At 39.3% G+C, this 25,939-nt stretch overlaps 1 protein-coding gene across 3 annotated transcripts in view; it reads left to right on the top strand.

Moving 5' to 3' along the window:
- MINDY2 (MINDY lysine 48 deubiquitinase 2) overlaps nt 1-25,939 on the top strand; it is a 64,063-nt gene that overhangs the window by 8,358 nt on the left and 29,766 nt on the right. For 2 of the 3 annotated variants that reach the window (XM_019477844.2, XM_059714831.1), the window contains exons 2-6: nt 1,122-1,179; nt 6,973-7,037; nt 17,768-17,926; nt 21,242-21,344; nt 24,362-24,504. In XM_019477844.2, coding sequence (XP_019333389.2) covers nt 1,122-1,179; nt 6,973-7,037; nt 17,768-17,926; nt 21,242-21,344; nt 24,362-24,504 — 528 coding nt within the window. Of the gene's footprint in view, nt 1-1,121; nt 1,180-6,972; nt 7,038-10,555; nt 10,632-17,767; nt 17,927-21,241; nt 21,345-24,361; nt 24,505-25,939 lie in introns of those variants that run through there. The other variant, XM_019477845.2, reaches the window with a different exon arrangement.

Below are 25,939 nucleotides of genomic sequence, written 5' to 3'. Positions count from 1 at the left end.
GAAAGACCTCCTTTCTCTTTTAGTGACCAAACAGGTTTGAAAGACTGTGTTGAGGACTAACATTTATCAGACACTCTGCTTCTAATGATGATATGAAACGTAGTACTCCAAGCTGGATTCCAAAATTTCAACACCACTTTTCTTCTTTCAGTGTAGAGAGGAATTTTGCCTAGGCACTTCCTCTGAACTGTGCTCAGTATTTAGTAGTTTTTGATTATTATTGTCTAGGATTTTTTATATTTGCAACATCATGGGAACAGAGGGAATAATGAAATTATTTGGAAGACTGTATAGTAAGAGAAAGGGATCTTGGGAAAAGAAAGGAAATGTGTAGAAAGAGAAGAAAAATAGGGAAAAGAAAGCAGTGGAAGGAAAGAAAAGAGATTTAGTGAGGCAAAAAAACCAAAACAAAACAAGGAAGTAGGAAAGTGAGAGATATAGTTACAAAATGGAAATGTCATCACATTACAGTTAAATACAGCACAAAGACAGTATACAACAGTTTCATTGCTTTAAGTTTCCAGAGGCCTGGGTTCTGCTACATGTATTACCATGGGGACCTTTTAGCATGGCTAGTGTGTTTATTCAAATCATAGAAATTCTTTATTTTTGTAGTAATACAATGATGGTATTTTCTAGACCAGGTTGTCCAGGGCCATGGGCTGCATGTGGTCCCTGAGGTGCTAACTTGCAGCCTCCAGACTCCCAGTCCAAGTGCCCAGCACACTCCTTTTGCTGCCTCTCCCTTATCTAGCTTCTGCATCCAGCCCTTGCCCTTGGGGGCAGGGATGGGGCAGTCCATGGGGCCACGGGAGCCAGCAACTATGGGGGCTCAGGGAGACCCAGGGACCCTGTGCAGGAAGGAGAGTGGGAACTATGTAGTGCAATATGCTGTTGTGGAGCGGGTGGGAAGTGCATTGCGCAGTTGGCGGTAAGGGGGAGGGAGCAGGAGTAGGCTGTGTGGCAAAGTGGTCTGCACCACGTGTCCAGGAGGCTTGCAGAAGTTGGGCATCCCTCTTGTAGATGATCTGGGCCTCTTTTTGCCAGGTGCTGTATAAACACTTATAATGTATTTTTTACACTTGTTTTTTTTTTTTTTTTTAAATGCTTTTCTTTCACAGGTCAAACTGCCACCGATGATGGAAATCATAACGGCTGAACAGCTGATGGAATATTTAGGTTAGTAGTAATCAGTAATAGAGAATTTATTACTGAATTTAAGGAAGTAATTTACCAATTTATATAGTATCATTATGTGAGGATTTTTTTGTATTACTTTCTCCCACAGCGGTTAGTTGAATATGGATTACACAAAATATTTCATGGTATGATAAACTGTAATATTGGTTAATATTCATGGTTTTCCTAACTGCTGCTGTCAGAAGTTTAGTGCACTGTCTTCTAAGTTGAATATAAAACGTTACTGTGGTTGCCAGCCTAGAGCCCAGATAATGCATGTGGGCATGTAGTATATGCCAGATACTACAACATACTAATCTGATCATACTGATCTTACTTGTGTTCCCTACGTTGGTCCTTTTATAGCTCCTGAGACATAATAAGGCAGCTGTGCCTTTTAATTATCTACAGTAAGTTTATTCTACCCCTTGGCAGCCTGACCCAATTAAAATAACAGCAAAAATTAATGGAATTGACACAATGAATGGGGTTTCTTATTTGGAGGCACCATTTTATTATCAGATTCAGTCTCCAGCATAGGTGCAACTGTTCACATTTGACAAGTCTCTAACTGACAGAAAAGTGCATTTTACTATACTTCTTCTGCTCTGTACAACACTTTCTTCCTTCGAAGTGTAATGGCTTCAGAATGATGTTTGAGTTTCATATATATTTAATCGGCAACACGTAAAAAAAAAAAAAAAAATTATAGATAACATTCTCACTAGGGAATATTTTGTCCAGGATTAGAATAAATAGGTGGACAATTTATAACAACTGTGTGCTATGTTGTTGTTATAGGTGGCAGAGGTACTACAAGTTTATCGTTTCAGGAATATGCATTTTGGAACTGCCAGTTAACTTCGAGTTGATTTTTGCATTTAAAGCAGAAATTCAACCACACTAGATGTACATATACCATGTCCTTCCCAAATGCAGCACATAATTTTTAGTTCAGAAAAAGTTGGTTACATAATTTTTAAAAGGGTTGTTAAGAAATTTATTGCCCAGTATCTGAATGTTGAATCCCAAATTATCTTAATGGAATAATAGACTTCAATAAATTGTAACTGGATAGGCAGCTTGCAATATCGCACATTAGTTTAATTCTAAGATGTTTATTTAGGATTAATGGTTAGATTTTACCTTTGTATTTCATAATTGATGCTTTCTTTTTAAATAGTGATCAATAAATAATTTCGTTCTTTTAGGAAAAAAGTGTGTGTGTGTGTCGTGTAAACACATGCGTATGCACACACACAAAATCATGGCAATTAGAAATGGAGATAGCAATTGGGGTTAAATCCTGCATCTGGAATAACAGCCCACTGATTGATGGGCATAGTAGATTTATCTGCTACCATGGAGGATGTATCCACAACAAATATCCCAGCATTTGCTTTTTCTATTCCTGCATTTGGAAATGGAGACATACAAGTATCAAGTTGTATCTCCTTGGAAAAAAGTCCATGAAGATGGAGAAGGCATGGTCTGAACTATGGTGACTGTTTTCTGAATATTCCTGCTATCGGGCACACCTCCAGTTTTAGTGAAGAGAAAAGGCTTAATAAAGTGGCTAAACTGACACAGCACTTCGGTTTCCAGCTCAGTCAGGATCTTTACTACTGAACTGTTGGCACCAACCTTGGTTGCAGAGCCTGGTTACACAAGTGTAGCTTTAAGCATATGTTATGTCTATACTGAAGAGAGGAGTCTAAGGGGATATACCAACGAACTAGTTTACTACAGGGTAAAAGAAAGCAGGTAACAGCTGCTCTGCAGTAACTGCTGATGTGCATACTTTCACATTACAGTACATGAAAGCTTAGCCTTCAGTGAACTGAAAAGAGTGCAGGAGAATCATCAGTGTGATTACAGGTGGCCTGAGGATGTACGACATTCATTTATTTGATTGTGACTGTATTTTGACTGTGGAAAAAACCTACACGATATTAGCTATTGAAATTGAGCTGCTGTTTCTTACTTTCCTGTAGGGTAGCCATTGGTGAAAGAGACCTAAACTAAGACAATTCAGCCTTTAAACTGCTGTAGGAAAAGTGCTGTAGGGTAGTCATCATAAAGCAGTTGATATGCAGTAAAGCTTAACAAGACGCTAGTGGCTAAGAAAGCCAAGGCGTTCATGGTATCATTGTCAACGTTAATGCCAAGAGCAAGCCTGACACTTGCCTCAGCACAGACTGAACACTGGTGCTGAAACTTGCCTTTGAGAACCTGTCTTCACCTTTCCTCTAAACACTGGTGCTGCCATTACAAGAACCACACAAATAGTACGCTGTTTTCTGGGCATACCCACTACTTTGGGCCACTCCATCTCACCTAATTCCAGCAAAGAGTTGTCTCCAGACTGACCAGAATAGCCACTTTAGCAGGTATTCCAGGATTTGTGCAGTTACAAGACTGGCAGTGATGGGCCATTCACAATTGGGCCATAATCCATAAAATGTGCTATCTTGGTCATAGTGTAACGAAGTGTTACCTCCTTTACCTCCTCTACCAAGAGGAGATTCCAGTCACCTCCAGCATCAGCACACATGGCACCCTCTCCTGAACTGGAGATACTGCAGTCTAAAATAATGGAATGAGTGCAAGAAATTCTCTACTGTTCTTTTAGCTTCCTCTCCTGTAAAGTGATCATGGTAGCTCAGACACCAACCACCGGTAACTTTTAGGTATTCTAGGAGCTCTTATTGAGAATTTTAGACATATTGGATGCTGGAACAACTTTAATTCAAGCAAATGTTTCAAATTACTTGACATGCTGAACTCTAGTAATGACAGAAATTGTTCTGTCAATAAATGAGGACTTAATGGAACCTGTTATAGGCCTTTGATCTACTCTGGCTTTATTTGCCATACAAAATGGTTTCAAGTCCCAGAGAAGACTATTGAAAAATTGTATGCCCTCCTACAGGAAAAGAGCCTAAAGGACAAAAAAAGCAAAGAATCCAAAGAAGCTGGACACATTTGGTATAACTATCCCCCCACCCTGCTGTTTCTTGGCCTCTCTACAGTTATGAATTATAGTTAAAAAAAATGTACTTGTTTGCAAAATATATGATGTGAAAATGCTCCTTTTCACATTCCCATAGGGGAGCAGAGAAGAATGGAAGGATTCTACCAGTGAAAGACAAAGGGTTGCCAAAGCACTCTATCAGAAAGCAATAGTTAAGTAAGATATGGTTTTGAAGTCAATGGCCCTAATTCATTAACCTTCTTGGCTACAGCCACATGAAATCACTAGGGGGGGTCCAGGCAGGCAGCCACTAGAAATTTGTCACTTGAAGGGTCAGGTACATTTAGCTCCAGGACTGAAGGAATGCTGTGTTGCCAGATGTACTTCAGGGCCATTCTGAAGTCCTTGAGGACATTTTTTAGCATCCTGTACCCATTCAAAAGTGTTTCTGGTACCAGCCCCATATGGTATTTGCAGTACTGTTAATTTGAAAATGACTCCCTATTCCAGAAGACATCTGTCATTATCATCTATCATGCTAATCTCCATCACAGTTAGCAGGTTTGACATGACAACAGGTTGGGAGATGAGCCTGAACCATAACAATATAACACGTACTTGGGCAGCGATTCCAGCTGATGACTAGGTAGTAGTCATTGCTGTGAACTATGTGTTAACCATGTTTGTCTGTCTAGCCTTAGCTTGAACTGCATGTCTCATTTAAGCAAGCTAGTTTACCTGGAGTCTTGCCTGACCTGTAGTCCATGTGTGACAGAAGAAACTGTACCTTCTTGTTGCATTGTCCCTAAGTTTGGTTCTGACAATCATGGGCTGCTCCAAAGACCTATTTGTTTCATCCTAAAGGCCAAGCTAAGTAGACAACTCAAGTGTAAAGCATCAGGTTACTATCTGGTTTTTGCACGCACCTTCCCCTCTTGTTCATCACACTCACTCTGGCAGAGCTGAAGCAACTTCTGATTGTGTCTTAAATGTTATAGAGGTATTGCAGCAATTCACTCTTGTTTAACTCCTTATTTGCTGGGTTTTGCTCCTCCTAGATCCAATGTCAGATGTGGGAGAATAGTGTTCCAATTTCTGTTCAACTGATGCAGTTGGTAGTCCTCATTCCCACCATCCAGAAGGAGGATATTGCTTGTCAGTGATCTCTATCAAGGGGGTCATCCAGCGCACAAAGCTTCAGGAGGGACCAGGAATAGAGGGGCAGGGCCTGCCATTAAATTCTGGAGTATAGAGCCCTGTTCAGTGGTGGCAGGGTGAGCGATGGCTGCATTAACCTCTATGGCTCTCTGAGCTGGGATAGCAGCTCAGACACCCACAGTGGTTGATGCTGCCATCACTTGTCCTGCTGCTGGAAGTGGGTCTGGCTCAGGTTTGGGGTGCCCAAAGAGTTTGACAACCCTAATCTATCTGGATCACCATGGGCATACTAAAAGAAGAAAAATCAGTTACTTATCTAAAGTAACTATGATACCCTGAAGTGTAGTTGGCCAGGATTGTGTAAGATGGGCTTCAGGTTGTGAGGGAACTGAGTAAAGATCACAGGCACTCTGATTCATCATGCCATTGCACTAGAGCATGAAAAGGCACAAGATACCTGTGCAGTCTGGATAGGCATGGCTAATCAAAATATTCCAAGTATGGGACTCACAAGTATGTTTAAAATGAGCCATGCTGACTGCAGTATTTTTGAAGAACAGCAGTTACTATATGATAAAAGCTGTGCTTTTTATTCAGTTATCAGCAAGGCTATACATTAAATAAACACATGACTTATAAACTAAACAGTATTTTGTGTCTTAGAAATGTACTACTCAAATTCACAGCATTTGATTTCTAAAAATGATTTTTATGTTGTTAGACTCTCTTCCCGCTCAGGATTGCTGACTTAAAAGTAAACTTCTTTCAGTAATTGCCAGCTTTTTAGACTCAACCTGTAACTTGAAGATCAAGTTCCATTTAGGTGGCTAAACAGTTTTGTTGTTCAGTTAAACTATTAATTTTATATTTAAGTGGATGCAATTAGCTTGCAAAATGTTATTTGTTCATAATGTGTTGAGAAAACAAGAACCCAGCTTGAATTTTAGGTTGTAAATTGAATTAACAGGGCTAATAGTTGAAAAAAGTCTCGTGTAGCCAAGATAATTGAGCTTAAAAAATAATAGAGGGAGAACCCAAATTTAGTTCTTACTGAATCACTTTTTCCCAAGGTAGCGTTTTCTTTAAAAACTTATATCAGGGAAGTGCTAAATATCAAAATCAAGAGTCAAACATGAAATATATATTCTTTGTTTGTCCTTTATGATGACTTATCACTAACATATCTGTTACATTTTGTGGAAGGCTGGATTTGAACTCCGTATCCTGATTGATTGACTGACAGCCTTAGTTATACATCACAGTGAATGTCAGAATTTCAGAGGCAGATTGAATCTATCTGTAATATGTAGAAATAAGCAGCAACAAAAAATAAAGCACACTCTTGAATAGTTAAACTCATTACAGATATGGTTGATTTTGTAACAGATTATGAAGTGTTATTTCAATAGCTTAATGTCAAACCAAAATGCTTGCCTGTCATTTGGCCTTTACTCTTAAGAAAAGTGTATATTACCTTTATTCTTATTTAATTTCGATTAAAGGTCTAAGAGATTGAACTCTTATTAACTTAGAGAACTTAGATGCCACTAGATGGTCAAATAACTAAACAGCTTCACAGAGATGCTCATTAAAAGTTTGTTTACAGCTTGGAGCTCTGGGATCAGCTATAAATGTAAACAATTTACTTTCTCCTTTTTTAGGAGATTATATTCTTGATGCAAAACCAAAAGAAATTTCTGAAATTCAGCGTCTGAATTATGAGCAGGTAAGCAGAGTTTCTAAAAAGAAATTGTGTATATTGCAGTAATGAACTAAAATATTCCTTGTTTTCTTATATTTATAAAAGTACTTGTGTTGAATTTTATTGTTGAAGTGAAATATGTTGGAAAATAATTGTTTTTGTTTGTTTGTTTTTCCAACATGCTGTTTTTCATAAATTAGAGATTTCTATACTGCAGGTCTTGTATATTAGGTTAAAAACTCAGTTTTGTTCTTTTTCTCTAAAATAAGGCTGGCTAGTAGTATGCACATCATTATCTTTAGAAAAGGCAAAATAGTTTGTTCTTATTTAAACTTTCACCTCTACCACGTTGTTTTTTTTTCCTTTTGCTTTTGGTATGCAATCTACTTAAGTCCCTTTATTTCTGTTGGAGAAAAAAAATAAGGTTCTGCACACTGTCATTTTAGCCATTGCAAAATCTACATGAAAGGCTGCATTGTGCTTTATTTTAAAAGAATTTTTCCTTTCAGTTATAGTGTCCTTGGAGTGCTGATAGTAGACATGCATACTGAAATTTGTTAGCTGAAAACCACATTGTAGATTAGGCTACCTTAAGCAGATAGGAATACAAAATGTAATCACTTCACATTTATCTGTAGGTGCTGCTATAGCCTAATCACAAACATACTATGAAAAGTATTAAGATTTATGTGAAAAGTATTTCATTTTTAAGCATTTACTTCTAATTTAAACCAAGAGGGATAAGGAATAGAGAGGTGGTGGGAAAAGACTGAAACTGGATGGATACCCCTTGCTCACTATCTTAATGACCCACCAGCTCGAGGTTCCCATCTAAACTTCTAGGGGAGAAAAGATGTGGTTGCTTTAAAAAAAAAAAAAAAAAAAAAAAAAAAGGGAAAGAAATAAAAAGGATTCACTGGAAGTTTTGCCAGGCTCTTGATCACGGCATCAAAATTGATCCTTCAAAAAAGGTCCAGGTTGTGGTCTGAGTGACAAAACAGCAGCTGGATGGTATCTATCAAAATTTACTTTTCCATACAGCAGTGATTCTTAACCAGGGTGATGTGGGTTGCTGCACAATATCAATGCTGTTAAGTGTGCAAACACGATTCACAAGATTAATTGAGAGTTTTCAAATAAGAATCCACAATGTCAAAAATATTCTGACGTGTTGTGGTCTTTCTGACTTCTTTGCAACAGAATAATTGTTCTGTTTTTCTGTAGCCAGAAATTAGTGAAAAATAAGAACTGGAATTTTCTGAGGGGTACCTTAAGTCTAAAAAGGTTGAGGATCACTGCCATAGAGGCTCAGAAGATCATTGCTAGGGTTAGTACTTTGACTGAAGTCTGTTGCAGTAGGACTGTCTTTTCTGCTGCTTCCTCTTGAGCTGTAGGGACCAAAATACAGAGATAGCAGGTCACCTTGGTGCCTTTGAAACTTGAAGCATCCTGCCTATGCTACTACTTAAATAGCTCAATCCCCTTAAATATACTGTGCCTTAAGACAGAAAGAATACTTTGCAATGGCAGAAAATACCATTTTAGCCATACCTGAGGCATTGAAAGTGGTATACAAAGAGAATACTGGCTGTGAGCTGGCCTTGATTCATAAGCCTTCGGTTCTTCCATCTGTTCCCTTGGTAGTTATTTTATTATGCTTGATTGATAGTTAATTTCAAAGGAGAATATTGTATTTGAAGAGCTGAGTTTATTAATAAATGATTTTCATCTTTAGGTTTATGGAAGCCCATAACTTATAAGCAAATGGAGCCAGTCTTTTTGGATACTTCTCGTGAGGGATGGAACTTTTCTGTTCTGTGCTTCTCTTGAGATCATTGCACTACCAAAAAAGTAGGGCCCAATATTGATGACTGTATTTAAGCCCCTTTTTTTGGAACTTGGTATTTCTAACAGCTCTTTTTGAAGTAGGCAGAAGAGAGCCCAAAGTATGTTTTTGTTTTGTTTTGTTTTTTCCAGGCCCCAGTTTTCATTAAAAGACTATCGTGTCCAAACTCTTTGTATGGAAAAGTTCTTAAGTTTTTGTCTGACCTTATAGTAGAATATAAAATAAAAATCTGTTTAGTTTCTTTGAAGAGATCTTTAAAAAAAGTATAAACTCATCCTGGGAAGCAGAGGGGAGAAAGGATTAACTGCCTTAACAGGACATGAGGATTAGGTCCTTTTTTTAGGATTGGGGTGTTCTGGATCTGTGGAAAGACTCCTTCCTATAGTACTCTCACCCTCTACTGATTGGAGTTGAAGAGCTAGAGGTGGGCTTCTTTGGAAAAAGAGACAGTTGAAGTGTTTCCTGAAGTTAGGGTTTCATACTTCATGAAATCAGTATAGTTAGAATTGGCGGGCATATAGAGTTAACAGCTGGGTTGCTCCCTGAAGGCTCCTGCTCTCTTTCTGTGTTCTTCTGTTGCTTCTGTCTGTTGCCTGAGGGACTCCCACTGTGCCACTCGGGGTGGGATTGTGTATGAGAAAGGGAAGCTGTCGAGCATGTCTTCAAGATGATGAGAATGAATACATCTCATCTACTGGAGCTGTAGTCCTGTTCACTGTGCTGGTCCTGCACCATGCTGGGTCAGGTTGGAGAGCATCTTGGAGATAACATCCTCTCAAATATATCAGGGGTGGAGAGTCTGAAACTGAGTCTACTGAAAATTGTCTGGGATCACAAATGGCTTCAGTACTGAGCTGCCCAGTGCTTGAGGTGAAGTCTTGTTTTGAGGAGGTAATTCTTTGTGCTTATGGTAAAGTTTTAGGTGTGGAAGGTCTTTGTTGAGATCAATGCCAGTATGGTACCAGGAGTAGTATGGTTCTTAGGCAAAGGAACCATTGGTGTCAGATCTTTGGGAAGAGAAATGGATCTGTGATTTTTTTTTCAGTTTAATGACCACATGGGAAAGGTTTTGAGCCTCTTGTGTGGAACTGGCAATGACAAGCTGTGCCTGGATTGCTGGCTGGAGTGGTGTTCCCGTCTCATTGCTGAGGAGTGTGGTCTGTGACAGAGGCAACTTTTGAGGAGGTGAAGCTGCAACTCACCAGTTAAATGATTGATCTTCCCTGGACTTCTTGGGTTGAGGGGCAGTGGGGAGGAGTTGAGTACAGCATGGACTTTTCCATCAGGAATAACTTATCAGACCCCTCTTTTTGGAGCTCATCTTACAAGATGACCAACATAGAGAGCAGTGTTTCATTATGTACCCCACTCCAGGCTGACTGGTATGAGTAACAAATAAGACGACAGAGTGGTGGTGGTTAGAGGCACAGAGTTGCTCACTAGTGAGTTCCAGTGTCCAGGAGCCTTGGAGTCCACCTTGGAGTATTTCACAGCAAGGGAGGGAGGGTGATGGGCAAAGATCCTTCAGCGCTATGCTAGAATTCCTCAACAGGCTCTGCACTCAACCCGGGACATGGGTGAAGAACTGCCTCAAACTCATGAGGCATGTGGCAGTCTGACCTTGAATCATACAATATTCCAAATTTCACCTGCTACCTCTGCAAGGCTGATTGAAATCTATGTATCTACCCAACAGGCACACCAGGGACAGGCTGGTCACAGTTTCCTCAGGAGTCCTCTCCTCTTTAAGCTGGTGGACAGATTTGTTACAGGTGAGCGGTGAAGTTCCTTTCTTGGTACCTCTTCCTACCAAGACTGAGTCAGCCTTTGAAGCAAAGGAAGAGTGCAGGGCAGTGTTTGTTGACTTTTTTTCCTACGGCTCATGACGCAGTATGACGCAGCAGTAGGGTGCTGAAGCACCATTATTTAAAATATCTGCAGCTTGCATACCTTAGAGGAGATTTTGTCCAGTAGATGTACTCGTTCCTTCTGAACAGTAGATGGAGTTGCACATGTGCACTGAAGAATGGCTCTTCCAAGAACTCTATACTTGCTCCTGTTTTGCTCAGTTTTGTGTGTTGTTGATCTGCTTATAACAAGGAGCTCAAAGTAGTCGGAAGCAGTGGAGATAATGGCCTCCTGTGACCTTACAGTTCTGAAAAAAATGTTATCATCAATGGTGCCTGCCACTCAATAAGGAGAAAGCTGTCTTCTTGGTGTTATACTTGAATAATCATCATGCAGCATGTTAACTTCTTGCATACTACCACGATGGTAAAGACACTTTCTCTGTCACCAATCTGGGAATTCAGTTCAATAGGATGTTAGGCAGCATACAGACAAAGTTCAAGAAAAACAGCTGCATAAGTGAACCTATTTCATAGGGTTTTTTTATTTAGAAGGAATCTGATCATGTGGGACACATGCACACCAAGAGTGGAACACATGTTGAAGGATCACATGGTTCTGAACAGTAACAGTGAAAAGAATAGGTTATTAATCAGTTTGCTGCTTAATAATACTATCCAGAGGAACTGGAACTGACTTGGAAAGACTGGCTATGCTGAACTATGCTTGTTTTAGAAGAATTTTCTTTGGAACAGTAAAGGATAGACAGTCATTTTAAACAGAAAGATAGTTATGTTAGCTTCTGCAAAATTTAACCTAGAGTCCAACATTTAGTAGGGAAGGTTCCTCAGTTGCTTCTGGTGAGTGAATTTTTCACACCCAATCTACATACATACGTAGCTGATTCTTGTCAACTGTATATAACATTTTTAAAAATAGAGAATATTTCATTGGGTTAAATTTATTAAACAGTTTGGGGTTATGCACTTTTAATCTTGTTTGGGAGTATATATGTTTGCTTCTTCCTATTCTATGTTGGAAACATCAAGGTGAATATCATTGTCAAAGTTAAAATTAAAATGCAGTATAGTCCGACGTGGAACGTAATTCAAGATCTGATTTAATTGTGTGTTAAACTTTGACCTAAAGTTTTGTGTGTTTAAGTTAGTAACTGGTTATCAGTGGTTACTAAGAGTGTTATGGAAAATGTGATAGTTATAGCCCAGATGGACCAGGGTGAAGAAAATTAGCTACTAAATCAAAGTGCAGCCTCTCTGGTTTTCTCATACCCAAATCAATGGGCTTACTGAAAAATTGCTAAGCACATTTTTTCTTATGTTCCTCTGCAAGATTAAAGAAAAGTATTCTTTTAATGAAATTCCATGTTAAATTGGCTTATAGATAGATGAACTGCAGGTTTAACCAATATTTTGTAGCAATCTTACTCGTTCTTACTTTGAATCCATCAACACCAAATTTGTTATGCTGTTTTTTTTTATGCAAGTCTTTTGAAGTTTCATCTGAAACAGTAAACACAATTACACATTACTCTCAATTGCATGGTGTCTCTATAAGCCATGTTAAGTTTGTTTAGGTACCTAAACAGTGATGAAATGAACTTGGGTGGACAAAACCTCGTGCTGTGCATCTCTGATTTAGTCTGTAAGGTGCGATCTACCCTGTCTTCTGTTTTACCTTTCATACATAAGATGCATTAAAAGAAACAAGTATCTTTATTTCTGATTTGTTTTTGTTTTGTTTTATAATGCTTGGTTTTGAGAGAGTTACTACATCCTTGTGATGTGCTTTACCCTTAAATTACTGATATGTGGTCCCAAATTTTAATTTAACCTTTTTTTTTTGGTCTAGATGCACACAAGGAAAATCTAATTAATTGAGAAATTTGTCACATCAATCCAATAAGAGCAAACAGTATGGGTGTTAGTAGAAGGGTACTGTGTATTTGTGCTCTGACTCATTTCTCTCTCAGGATACTGTTTTGTAAAAAGAAATAGAATGTTAAAATATCAAAAGTGATTAAACAAAATGAAACTGACTGTAAATGTTGAATGTTAATAAGTGCTTTCTTGATTTAAAATATAAGTATTCAGTACAATAGGCATTTAATTGAGAACTGATCTGGCTGATTCTGCTGCAAGAGTTGATCGCTTTACTCAGGAATAACATTTGACACTGGCATTGGGGGCCGTCTAATATACCTTGTGGGAAGGAATTTCCAACCTAGTTCTAAGAGTGGTTTAATTGAACAGACAACATTTTCTAACACATTAGAAACAGATTTTTCTCTTCTTTACCATTATTCAAATCTGGACTAACATTCTAGTGTGTGTATATATAGTAGTGGATCTGCAGAACATGTCTAGTAACTATCATAGATTTAACTTCAGTAAATTACTAAAAATAATTTTTCAGCCTTAGTGGTATTGAAGATAAACACCATAAAAACGATATCATTTTATTTAAGTTATAGCAGCATAATTATGTGGCTCATTTTTTTGTGTTAAAAAAAAAAAAAAAAAAAATCTGAGGGAGAACTGTTTCCACCAAAATCCTTGGCTGCAGAAGAGTGTAGGGAGAAAGCAGCATTTTTGACTATCTTATAAAAGCCTTTTCTGATAGTTTTAGCACTTTTGTAGTTTGGGATAAAATCTCAAAATCCTGAAGTGCCCCTGGGTCAGAGATGTACCTGTATCAATTTAGTGAAAATACAGCTTATTTTACAAGAGTAATTTAGTCTTTATGAATACACATAAACTGTTTTTTGTAATACATATGTTTTTGCTGCATTCCAACACGCAATCAATTTGGCTTGGGTCTTAAGTTATTGATTTACTCATTAACTCGATACAAAATTAACTTCTCAACTAAAATCTCTTGCTTAGTACATTGTTTAATTGATCCAGTTGTCTACAATTTCAGTGCCATTTAGTAGATTGCTTTTAATTGGATAAGTCATCCTCCTGTACACCTATATCTGTCCTGTAAACATAATTGGCTCACTACTCATTGTTTGTCATCTTTTTTTCTTTTGGATGTCTGTCCTGTAGCTTTACTGTCATTGCTTCCTGCCTCCTTCATACTCATTATTTCCCTTTCCCTCACCTCAACTGGTTAAACTCTACCATTCCTTAGCTCTGTTCTTTTGACCCCTTCTTTCCACAGTGTTCACACTGAATCCTCTCTTTATTGGTTTTCTATTAAAATAGGTCACACTTAAGATTTCAGTAAACTCTTGATGGTCAAATCATGAATTCTCTTTGAACGCTTTGCAACTTTTAATACCTTTTCATACATACTTACTGCAAAACACTTACTTTGCACTTACTGCAAAATACATACTTATTCCCTCTGAGTGGAAAATAATATGCTCTCTCCTTGTCCTCTTGCATCTCTGCTTATTTCTTCCATTGTTTTGATGGATTGTAAAAAGCTGTTAGTGAAGATCTTGCAAGGCACTGACTAGCCTTAGTTCCCTCCTCTTAAAGGATACATCTCAAGGAATGGAAGCTATCTGAAGAGCTTCAATTATTGTCCACAATTATATGTACCCTTTATAAACCTAGTGAAAAAGAACTACTTACATGCTTTATGTGAGGATTTTTCCATCAAAATGCTCATGATTCCCTCAATTAAGAGCAAATTTCCTCTAGAAGTAGGTAGATCACATCATTTTAATAATGATTATTTTTATGTCAGATTTCCTACAGTAGAAACTACTTAAAAGTGTGTTCAGAATAAGGTTGTGGGAATTTTTTTGATTAAAGCAAAGTTGTTTTTGTTTTGTTTTGTTTTACTTTTCAGGTTTATACAAAGGTGGCTATATGATATAATTATTGTCCTATATTAATAAGTAACCTCTCCAAACATTTTACCCTGCTCAGCTAGGAAAAAAGAATTTTGTAAAGCCAACTTAAAAGTATAATTTATTTATTTTTTAATGATCTAGTCCTGTTTCTTGTCAAATGCTTTCAAGGGGTAGTAGTCAAGATTGTGTCTCCAATCATACTTTAATTTTAAAATTCTAACAGTTTTATCATATTTTAAACTTTTCTGTAGTTCTGTTCAATTGTTTTTCTAGCCCGTCTTCATTATTTGAAGTCCAGGATATTGCTGGACAGGTGGCCTATAAACACCTTTTCTCCTCTAGTGTTGGATTTCTGGTTTGGGGACATGGAGAGAGAAGAGATAGGAATTACTTGAATCTGGCTTCTTTAATGTTGGTAAGAAGGAGTGACATGTAGACTGATGTCAGGCAAAGTTCAGTGGGGATTTGTAAATGGTAGAATTCTTCTTCTGCATAGCCGCTCTGGTAGATGAGGAAAATTGCCAGTTAGTGGCTACTAACTGTTCACTAGCTGTTTTTTTTTCTTTTATCAACATCATGGGGGCTGGACTCGATTAGGGGGCTGGACTCAATGATCTTCCGAGGTCCCTTCCAGCCCTAATGTCTATGAAGCTACGAATCTCTCAATAGTGCTCCTTATCCATTTCTAGTCTATTTTGCAATTTCTTGGTTTGTTTCTGGAACCAGAACCTGCAGAAAGGGTAACAAATATTGTTTCACATGCTGCTGCTTGTCCTTTTCCTTCCTGAAAACCAACAAATTGAAGGCTTAAAATATGAAACTCGACTTTAAAAAGAAAAAAAACCCCAAACCCCAAAATATTTGTTTAGTCCCTGCTCTGAAGGTTTAATCTCTCTGTCTTTAGATACTAATACAGGTAGAAGATTTGGCAGAGTGGCACCTTAAAGCAGTGTTTCTCAACAGTTTCAGACTCGCGGTACCCCTTGTTAAACTCAAGGCACTTCTTGGAAAATTACAGCTCTTAGGTTTTTTTGGCTACAGAAAAATAGTAGAGTAATTCTTCCATTTCAAAGAACCCAGAAAAACCACAACAGGTCAGAATGTTTTTAACGCTATGGATTCCTATTTGAAATCTCTGGATTTATCTTGTAAATCATGTTTGCACACCTAACAGTGCTACCATTGCATGGCATCCCTTGAAAAGGTCTTGAAGCATGCCAGGGTGCTGCAGAACCCTCATTGAGAATCACTGCCCAACAGCAATAAACCAGTGATAAGAGACCCTACAGCAGTGGTTGTCAACATTTTCAGGCACCCCACCACCACTTTTTGGAATGCAGCAGCACCCCTTGTTGAAAATCACTCTTTGTACTACCTCGGCTTACCTGAGTGCTTCTCAGCCAGGCTCTGCTGCCGGGAAGGGATGTGAACTTGTGCTGATACTGTCCTGTCCTAAACAGCCAGCCTAGGAAGTACTGTGCCATGTGACCATGCATCTCCAGTATTAGGGCTCTGATCAGCCTAAAGCAGGCAGGAGCTGCCTGGTGCTTTGCAGCTCTCTGGTCCAGCACTCCCAGTGCTCCTCCTGGAAATGGAAGTGGACAGAAAGTTCCACCCATGCCTGTTTCCTGGACGAACGCTGGGCAAAATGGATTGGAAAGAGCTGCGTGGCATGAAGCAGCTTTTCCTGCTTGTTTTAGGCTAATTAAAGAGCCCTGTTGTAGGGGGAGAACATGAGCAGTTTAACCCCAGTTGAGAATTATTAACTGGTTCAGAGAACCAAGAGCTTTCATAGGCAACAACCTGCTTCTTATGGTATGAAAGGTCTGGCTGGAAGAAAGAGTTTTCTATGAAAAGGAAAGGGACAGGGGGAGAGGGTACTGCTAAGAGTCTGTTGATTGCAACAATTGAGATAAATGTGGCATTTCATCACTTAAGGCCACTGGAGTTAACAGCTAGCCCAGCTAATGGGATAAGAATCCATTCCCTGTTTGGACTGTGTTAACCACGGTCTCATCTGTGGATTGTTTCTTGTTCTGCAGTTTCATGTTCAAGTTATTTTTTAAAGCTCTTTTGTTTGAGGACAACTACTCCATGGTAGTGATGGAACATCCTGGGAGGCTGAAGTGTATTGCCGCATTTCTGTGTCTTTCTGGAATTGATGTTGGATTGATGTCTATTCATTCTTTCTCATAAGCATTGCCCTATTTGACTAGACAGCAGGTGATGGCTTTAATGGAGGAGCAAGTGAATAAACCATGGATATTCTAATTCCTGTTGCTTGGTCCAGTGATGATGTGATCTGATGATGAGAGAATACTGCTGGCATCTGGGGCTGTAGCAAGGCCCAGGCAGCTTGTGGTCTGTTGCTGGAAAGATGTTGTTTGAGGCTGGGGAGCTACCTGTAAGCTAGGACAGGCTTGTCTCCCAATGTTACCTTGAGTTGATTGCCACTTTTCTGGGAGGGGTTGGAGGTCATAATGATCTAATGTCTAAGGTATTAAAGCTGGGGACTATAACCAGAGGGATTCTGTTGTCCTTGTCACAGGATTGTTATTTTAGGAGGTGGGAGTAGGGTCTGAGTTTAGCTATGCTGATTTGACTGGTTTTTGTTTTGGGGATTGTTTTATAAATGTCAGAAACCAAGTTCTGGATCTCTGAAAGACGCATTCCTATTGTTTGTTGATAGTTGGATCTAGGGGTGTGCTTAGGGTGAAAGCTGGCAGTGTGGATGTAGATGTATCAGTCATTTGGGTTCCAGTATGTGCTAATAATGTGGACTTTTTGAAGTTTCACGGCTGTGTCTAAGAAACTAATTTGCTGGGTAGAGCATTCAGGATTCAACTTGAGGGAAGGGAGGAAGTTTCTAAAGTCTTGGTAGAGTTTTTCTAGAGATCTCTTCCCATGGGTCCACACAATAAAGGTCCTGGTGTTTGACTTGTGCCTCCAGTCTCTGATAGTACAAATAATAACAAAAGCATTTTGGCTCCAGGTAATTCCTCATTGTGTGAAGTTACAATTGAAGTTTACTGTGTTTGAACATTATCTTGAGTGTTGTTATCTATTGAAACTTAGTGATGAAAAAATTCACTGAAACTACTGTTGTGCCCTTCTGCAGGTTTTTCTGTAAGTGTCAACTTTCTCGAAAGCTCAACTTAAAAGAATAGCCATCAAATGTAGGTAGTCCTCTAACACTGTCTGTTTGGCTCACCTGTATTTTTTTTCTGTTGCCAGAATATGAGTGATGCAATGGCTATTTTACATAAACTGCAGACGGGCCTGGATGTTAATGTGAAATTCACTGGTGTACGAGTATTTGAATACACACCTGAATGTATAGTGTTTGACCTTCTTGATATTCCCTTGTACCATGGATGGTTAGTGGACCCTCAGGTAAGTAAAACAGCTTAAATCTTGTGTAATCCATTCCTTCTCTAAACTATTATTTATTTTCTTGAAGAAATATGAAACAGCTTTGAAGATCTATACAGCACTTCAGTTTTCACAGTTACCTGATCAATTTTAATTGAAAACTGGTTGCCTCTTTAGTTGCACAGAGAGGAGTTGATGGTTGTCTCTCCAGTGATAGTCCAGAGATATCAACTATCTATATTGTAAACCCGTAATTGTGACCTCTGGCAGCAGATCAGCCCAATCCGAGAAGTTTTGTTGTGCTCCAGGATCTGAGCACAAGACTGCCTTCTTTTCTTCCCCACCTTGTTGCAGTGTATTTGTAACTTATCTGGGTATTGTGGGCTGTAAATGCAAAAAATCAACGAGCAGCAGTGTCACAACTTTTTTCCTAAATGTTGGCCCTTCTGCACCCCATTTCTTGTACGTGCTGTCCCTAGCTAGAGCTCACACAAGACAGAGGGACAAGTAGTTTGCAAGACTTGCTTAGAAGGGCTTGCTGCTAAAGGAACCCTTCGGCCTGAGGGAAGATGCAGACTGAAGGAGCAGTTCAAGTGAGTTGGGCTGGTTTAAGGCAATTATTGGGAACCACCCTAAAAATTAAGTTAGATGCTTGGAATGTTAGTTGACAAGTTTTGTTGACTTCTCAGCCAAAAATATGAATAGGGGTGTTAATTTTAAAGGACTATTGTAAGGAGCGAATGCTAGGCTGCAAGGACTGAGGGCTAGATCTGCCAAAGGTCTAGAATTTGCTGCTTTTTACTTGTTCAAAGATTTTAAAATAGCATTGACAGTCTGAAGGATGCATTGAAATGAATGATACCACACTACTAGAAATTCAGTCTTTGGTTCACATGAGAGACTGTATGCTAGTAAGATGGTGAATATAATGCTATTTCACTCCTTACTCAAGTTTATGCCCTACTTCTAGTAGCTGCTATTTCTAGAACAGACTGCATTATAACTAGTTTTAAAAAATGAATTGTTTATCTGCAGGAGAAGTACAAGTTGTTTGTTATGCTGCCTGAGTCGGCATCCAGATAAGAAGAGAGGTGGTATATTTTGTTTTTTGTAGAAACTGTCCTAGAGAGGTGGCTAAAATTTTCTCTCTATTTTAGGATTTTTTTTCTTAGGCATGGTCATTAAAGGGTTGCAAATATCAAGATTTTTTCCCACAACTCCAATTTTTTTCAAGAATGTGAAGTGATTTTTTTTTTCATAGCCAGAATTTTTTTTTCAATTTGACAGTGTACTGTAGCTATTTCATTAAGTGGCTTATTTATTCTCTCTAGTTCTTTGCAAACTTCAGATGTACTCTACATAGGTGATGCTCTTTGTAGACCAACAGAAGCTACAGCAGCCGTAGTTTTGATGTTAAATTACTTCTATTTTTTTTATTTGCAAGCTAGTGCAATCTAGCTTTTCTTACTACTGCTAGTTATTTAATATTAGGGTAACACCTGGTGGCTTTAGTCAGACCTGGATGGCTGTTGTGCTGTGTGCTTTACAAAGGTGTGTAAAGATCCTGGATGTGAAGAAGACTAAAGGTTAAGTTGTCAGAACTCCTGGTAGAGGTGATATCTTTTTATTAGACCAACTAGATTTTTTGCAAAAAAAAAAAATAAATCTTTAATTGCAACTTTTGGGCACAGACACCCTTCTTCAGGCGTAGGAGAAAAGATTGTAAAAGTTCTCCTGGGTAGAAATAAAAGTTCATATGTCATAGGAGAGTTGAAGGTGTGGTAAAAAATCTCCTGTTTGGAAAGATTTTACCACACCTTCAACTCTCCTATGATATATGAACTTTCATTTCTACCCAGGAGAACTTTTACAGTCTTTTCTCTTGTGTCTGAAGAAGGGTGTTTGTGCCTGAACATTTGCAATTAAAGAATTTTTTTGCAAAAATCTAGTTGATCTAATAAGTTATTACCTCTATCATAAGTTCTGATTCCTTTTGCCTCTAGAACAATGCAGCTATAACCTGGATACAGGTTAAGTTGGTATTTATTTTAGAACCACAGATACCCAAACATCTGCTTCCACAACCTTCCCGAAGGTTGAGATCAGTTGACGTGTCCATCATAAAGATTACTAAGCTTCAGTTCTCTAGGAAGCTGTAGTGGGGGATATTGTACTAGAGGAATCTGTTCTGGAAATTACTTACTGTCTGATCCTAAAGAGCCAGAATTTTCTTAAATTCAAGACTTGCATACAAGCGCAGACATTAACTGTGGTAGGCATGTTTTAATTGTAACAATGTTGTTAGTCTTTCTTAAAAAAAAAAAAAAAAAAGTGTATTTTTTATTTGCTAAATCTTTTGAGAATTGCAAAAAGAATACCAGATGCAGCTAGCTATCTTTTTAGCTTTCATTGGGATATGCATGTCAATTGATTACTGCTTTTTATAATTCAGTAGAAAGTTTTGTGAAAGAAAAGTGGCTTAAGTGAGTATGTATTTATGTGGTCTACAAGACATGTTGAAATTTTGAACAACGTTTTTTCTTATTAAAATAAAAAAGCAAAATATTTATAATCCTCATAGTCTGTGGACTCTGGCAGATGACCTGGGTGCAGTTGCACTGTATTTCAGAGTGGTTCTTTTGTAACTGTCTTTAACAACAGCTCTAGAAGAAAAGGTCAAAAGCAGAAAGAAGAACAAGGAAAGATTGTCTTTGTGTAGTCTCCCATTGACATAATTCTGCTGTGTACTGAGGGCACTGTATACTACTTCACTTAAGGCTTGTCTACTTTAAAAGCCTTCTGCCAGCAGACAGCAGCTGCCACAGGGAAGTTGCTGGAGTCACTGCGCAGCCATATGACTTCTGGATGCTCTGCTATAGCAGCTGTGCCAGCTGGGCCTGCAATACACTTTGGGGAAGGCACCAGTTGTTAAGAGGGGGGGCAGCAACCAGCTGAATATATGGGAAAATCTAAATGTATTTTCTGTCCTATGGAAGCAGAAGTTTTCTGATGCTAATATGGGTGGTGTTAATTTCCCAGCAGAAAAAAGGGGTTCTGCCTCTAGTTTTGCCTATGCTACTAGAGCTGTGTTGGCAAATCTAGGTAGTCTTACTGTAGCTCAGGGGTGACGAAGACTATGGCTTATTTAAACCAACGTTACCTGCTGACCTTTGCATGGTAGATTCTCTGAGCTAAATTGTTACGTAGATACTTTTATTTTTAAGATGTTATCTTGTTATGCAAAATTCCAGAGGTCCACAGGGAGAAACTGTTTTCTGTTCATCATAAAGATGAATGGATTATTTAGGTTTTGTATTTATTTTTTTCCTTACCCAGATTGCTGACATAGTGAAAGCAGTTGGCAACTGTAGCTACAATCAGTTGGTGGAGAAAATAATCTCTTGTAAACAGTCAGACAACAGTGAGCTGGTTAGTGAAGGTAGGTGAATGCTGTTGTCTGTTTTCTTTTTTCTCTATCCATTGTTTAAGTACATTATCTTTTCACACACACCATGCACACCCCATACACACTCATGTCCATTAAACCTCATCTATAAATCAGTACCCTAAAAAATCTCTTCTGAGATTGCAGTTTGGAGGTAGAATTTTCAAATTGAATACTAACTTAACTCTATCATTTCTCAAATTCAAAAATCTGGAAAAAATCTTTTCTAAATTTTCTTATGTCTGAGGTCAGTTAGGCAATATTCAGATTTCATGTCTGCTGTGTGTCATTGAGGTTAGAAATAGGAACCATGTACTCTTTAAAAAAAAGAAATTAACTAGTATTAAAATGAAATATTGTGCTTTTTTGAATGTTAAGGCTCAACATTTCAGCTAGTACAATTCTTTGTTTCAGTTTTTCAAGGTTTTTAACTTTCAGCCATTTTCCCCATCTTTTGACTTCTATGCACTTGGTTTCATAAGAGAATCTGATTTTACTGGTGTTGAGGTATGAAAAATAGTATCTATGAACGTGCAAGTAGAGATTTTACTGGAAGCATACAGTATGTTAAAAAATCCATCTAGGCATTGCCCAGAGCTTCCCCTTGTTGTTCAGCCAGGAGAGGGAGACATGAAGGGCCAGGAAGCAGAGAATGAGTCAAAAGTCATGTGGCTCAATGAGATGTGGATGCTGCCTGAATGGGGGAGGATCCCAGATTCTAGCTTGGGTCCATGCTCCTAGTGGTGCAGAAACTTGCACAGTCCTGTTTTGTAGGTTTTCATCCAACAAACATTAAGTGCAAGGTACTGTGGCTCAGCGTTGGAGGGGGGGTTACAGAGGGATGGGACAAGTGCCTAGCCCATGCTCTGATGATTAGAGCAATTTGCTGGGAAGTAAAAAATGCCAGTTCTAGTCCTTTCTGCATTGGGGGTCTACACCCTAGGTATCTTCTACCCAGTGGATGCTGTAATCCAGGGGTGGGCAATTATTTGAGCTGGAGAGCCAACAGCAGCAGCAATGAGGGATCCCAACAGCGGCAGCAATGAGTTTTGCCACTCTGCTTTGCCTTCGTGTGCTGGGTCCGGCGTGCTGAGCTGTGGAGGCAGCTCATGCCCATGCCGTTCTAGCCCAGCTGAAGCCCTAGGCCCACTATGGGGGCACATGCCCCCCAAAGCATCATATATGCCCTGCCCCATAGACTAAGCTGTGGGAACTGCTTTCCACACTGCCTGGCTGACACGTGCATGTGGCACCCTATTCCTGATTGCACTCCTCTCACTCCCTCCAGCCTCAGGCAGTAGGGCTGTGTGAAATTTTGCCGGCTGTTTCAAGTCGACACTGTTTTGACTCATTTCGAGCTTGAAACAGCAAAATCGAATCGAAATAAAGGGCTTCGAAACAGCCTCGAAACAAAACAAGGCTAGTCAAAGTGTTTTGAAAGTTTGGAAACGTTTTGAGTTTCAAAGCAGCCAGGTGGTGGGAGACAGGAGAACCAGGGCTGTGCTCCCAGCGGCTCTGCAGCCCCATGTGGCTTAGCCAGGAGCACAGCCCTGGCTCTCCCCAGCTCCTGCTGCGGGAAGCCAATCACAGTGCAGGGGAAGGGAACTGAGCCCGGACTGAGCTGAGGCTGAGTTCCTTTCCCTAGCCTGATGGTAGTGCTGGGGAGGGGAATTAGGCTCAGTTCCCTTCCCCAGCTCCCTGGTCCCAAGCAGCAACACCTAGCTTCCCTCTCTCATCTGGCAGGCAGATTGGGGGTCCGCAGCCCTGGGAGGACTAGCACAGCCCCTGCAGCCCTCCCAGGGTTGCGGGCCCCCATCTGCCTGCCAGATGAGAGGCTGTTTCGAGCTTCCCCATTATAGTGAATGGGCGAAACGTTGAAACAGCGTCACTTTTTCGACAAAGCAAAATGGAACAGCGGTTTCAAATTGAGATGAAATTGGAAAGAAAATGCTGTTCCATCAAAACCTCGAAACTCAAATCAAAACAGAACGGTGCCGTTTCACGCAGCCCCTTGCAGGCTGGAACTTTGCCCACCTGCAAGAGGAAACGTGCGGTTTCCCACATTTTTCTCCTTTAAAGGAGAATCCATTTTTAAAGTTTGTTGATCTATTTTTTAAAGTGTGTTTCTGACCCTTTTACATATTCTTTTGACCCTTGGGTTGAGAAATGCTGGTCTCGGGCAAAGCTGTAGCAGTAGTAGCGTGGGCACAGTTGGTCCCAGCATGCGTGTAGGCAGAGGCAAAGTCTTCTGGTTCTGTGGGCCACATCCAGTGTCTCTGCATGTCTTAGGTTGCCAGCCCCTGAACTAGATAACTGTAAGAAGTTCCTTATGTGCCTAAATTAGACTTTTGCTCTTACAAGCTTCTTCCCCTTTTGCATTCCTTATTATATACAATATCATGATCCTACTCGTTCTCCAGTCATCTGCAGATTCTTCCAGGGAAAAAAAGAGTAAATAGCCTGAATTACTGAAATTTGTGATTAAAACAAAAATAAATACCACCAACTATTTTAAGCAGTATTCATGCGAGGTAGAGAAAAGTATATATTCAATGCTTTTATCCTGTCAGGCTTCATGTAATAACCAAAGCTATATTCCAAAGGAAGTAGGCTGATCTGCATATGGATTGTTAGCATCTTAACCATGCAATAAACACTAACACGTTCTGAGAAGTCCTACTTTGGCAGTACACTTTCCTCCATGGATACTAGTTAAAATGTCTTAAAAAAAAAAAAAAAAAGATTTAACAGTTGATTTGTGCTTTCAGTGCACCTAAGGACTTAAAAATCCAAAATTTATTGAGTATAATTGTAGTAAAGGATTGAAATGTTTTTAAATTTAGAAGGAAAGAACGATTATTTTCTTACAATGAAATCTATTGTGTTGGCCATAAATATTTATTTTACTAGTTGACAGTGATCTTTTGATGAGTCTAATTTGTTATACAAGATGTATATTTTTAAAATATGTATGATTGATGCACATTTAACAGTGTATGTTGCTTTTATAGGATTTGTAGCAGAGCAATTTCTGAACAACACAGCCACTCAGTTGACATACCATGGATTATGTGAGCTGACTTCAGCAGTTCAAGAAGGAGAACTTTGTGTGTTCTTCAGAAACAACCATTTTAGCACCATGACCAAATATAAGGTATGATTATTAATGCTGCATTGACTTGTTTATCATCTTTGATGTCAAACAGGAAAAGTGAACTTGCAAAAAAAAGTTTGTCCCACTATTTTTTTTTCTGTATTTAAATGATGCAGAAATAAGCAAGAGTTCCAAATTATTACTATGAAAGGTGGCTGTGATTTTAGGTATACTTTATGCCTAGACCAAATACTTTTTTCATAGTTTACTGGTTACTGGGTATATCTGCATGTGCGCCAGACCAGGCTGTTGTTACTACAGTCATTCACTACTTAAGCAAGTACTGAATGACTGTGCAGTAACCACCATTACTGCGCAGTCTTGGCACCACATGGGTCGTACTGCTTCACAGTGGCATCAGCATCACAGTTTGTGCCCACCAATGCTATGTCGCCATAGCTCATCACTGCAGTGATGTAGCGTCTTATGTAGATGCACCCACTTTGTTTAAAGCATAAAAATCACTGAATATTTAATCTTAACATCATCATGATATTTAGAAAATCATTACTTTTCACATTTGCCTATGCATCATTACTCCTATTGATTTTTAACTAGATTGCTGTGTCAAGACACTTTATTATAAGAACACCAGTTTTACTGGATTTATTTCATTTCATTAGCACATAACTAATGAAGGAGTAAATGAATTCTGTAATACTTTTGGTAAGTTGGAAGTTGATATCCTGGGTACAGACAGAAATGACAATTTGCACCTAATCTGGCCACAGAATGCAGTTTATAGCTATGACCAAACACAAGTGCATTACTGTAGACAGCTTAAAAAATGGCCACTCGGGTGGAAATCTGAACCCTCATTCCATGAGACAGCAGAGCCTCTTCTGTAACTTCTGTGTGTGCTGCCTGCCAGCCTACAGCTCTTTTCAGAATGGGAGGGGGGAAAGGGAGTTTGGCTGGGGGGTTTTTAGCCCCAGCTGGAGGATGGGGCAGGTGTATTGGAGTGCCTTCCCTGCCCTGCCCCTAGAGGGTGGGGTGGCTCCTATTTACCCACCCTACCCTCCAGCGCTGGCTGGAGAACCCCTAGAATGAGCTCTTTCTCTACTTCCTTTCCCCCCTCTCATTCTGAAAACAGCTAGAGGCTGGCAGGCAGCACGCACAGAAGTTACAGAAGAGGCGCTGTTGTTTTGAAATGTCTTTATCTGACCTCTCAGGGCCATTGCTAGGGGAAACCTGCTGCAAGTTGCAGCCAGCAGCTAGATTCCCCTCCCAATGGAACCAACAGTGAATTTCTGTTTGTTCCAAGAGATCCTTGTAACTCAGAATGCTTCCTGCAAAGTGTTCTGAGTTTCAGCGGGGAGCTGATCTCTCTGCACCCTCATTTGGCTTTTTGCTTAGAAAATTAAATAAACCATGCCTGGACATAATGGGAGAGAGACATCTTGAATTAGCCAGATGGGTCCTTTGTTGTGGAAAA

The sequence above is a fragment of the Alligator mississippiensis genome, chromosome 11, assembly GCF_030867095.1.
Source record: "Alligator mississippiensis isolate rAllMis1 chromosome 11, rAllMis1, whole genome shotgun sequence".
Classification (NCBI taxonomy): Eukaryota; Metazoa; Chordata; order Crocodylia; family Alligatoridae; genus Alligator; species Alligator mississippiensis.
The sequence above is the reverse complement of the archived record's forward strand: the minus strand, read 5'-3'. Positions and strand labels throughout refer to the sequence as shown.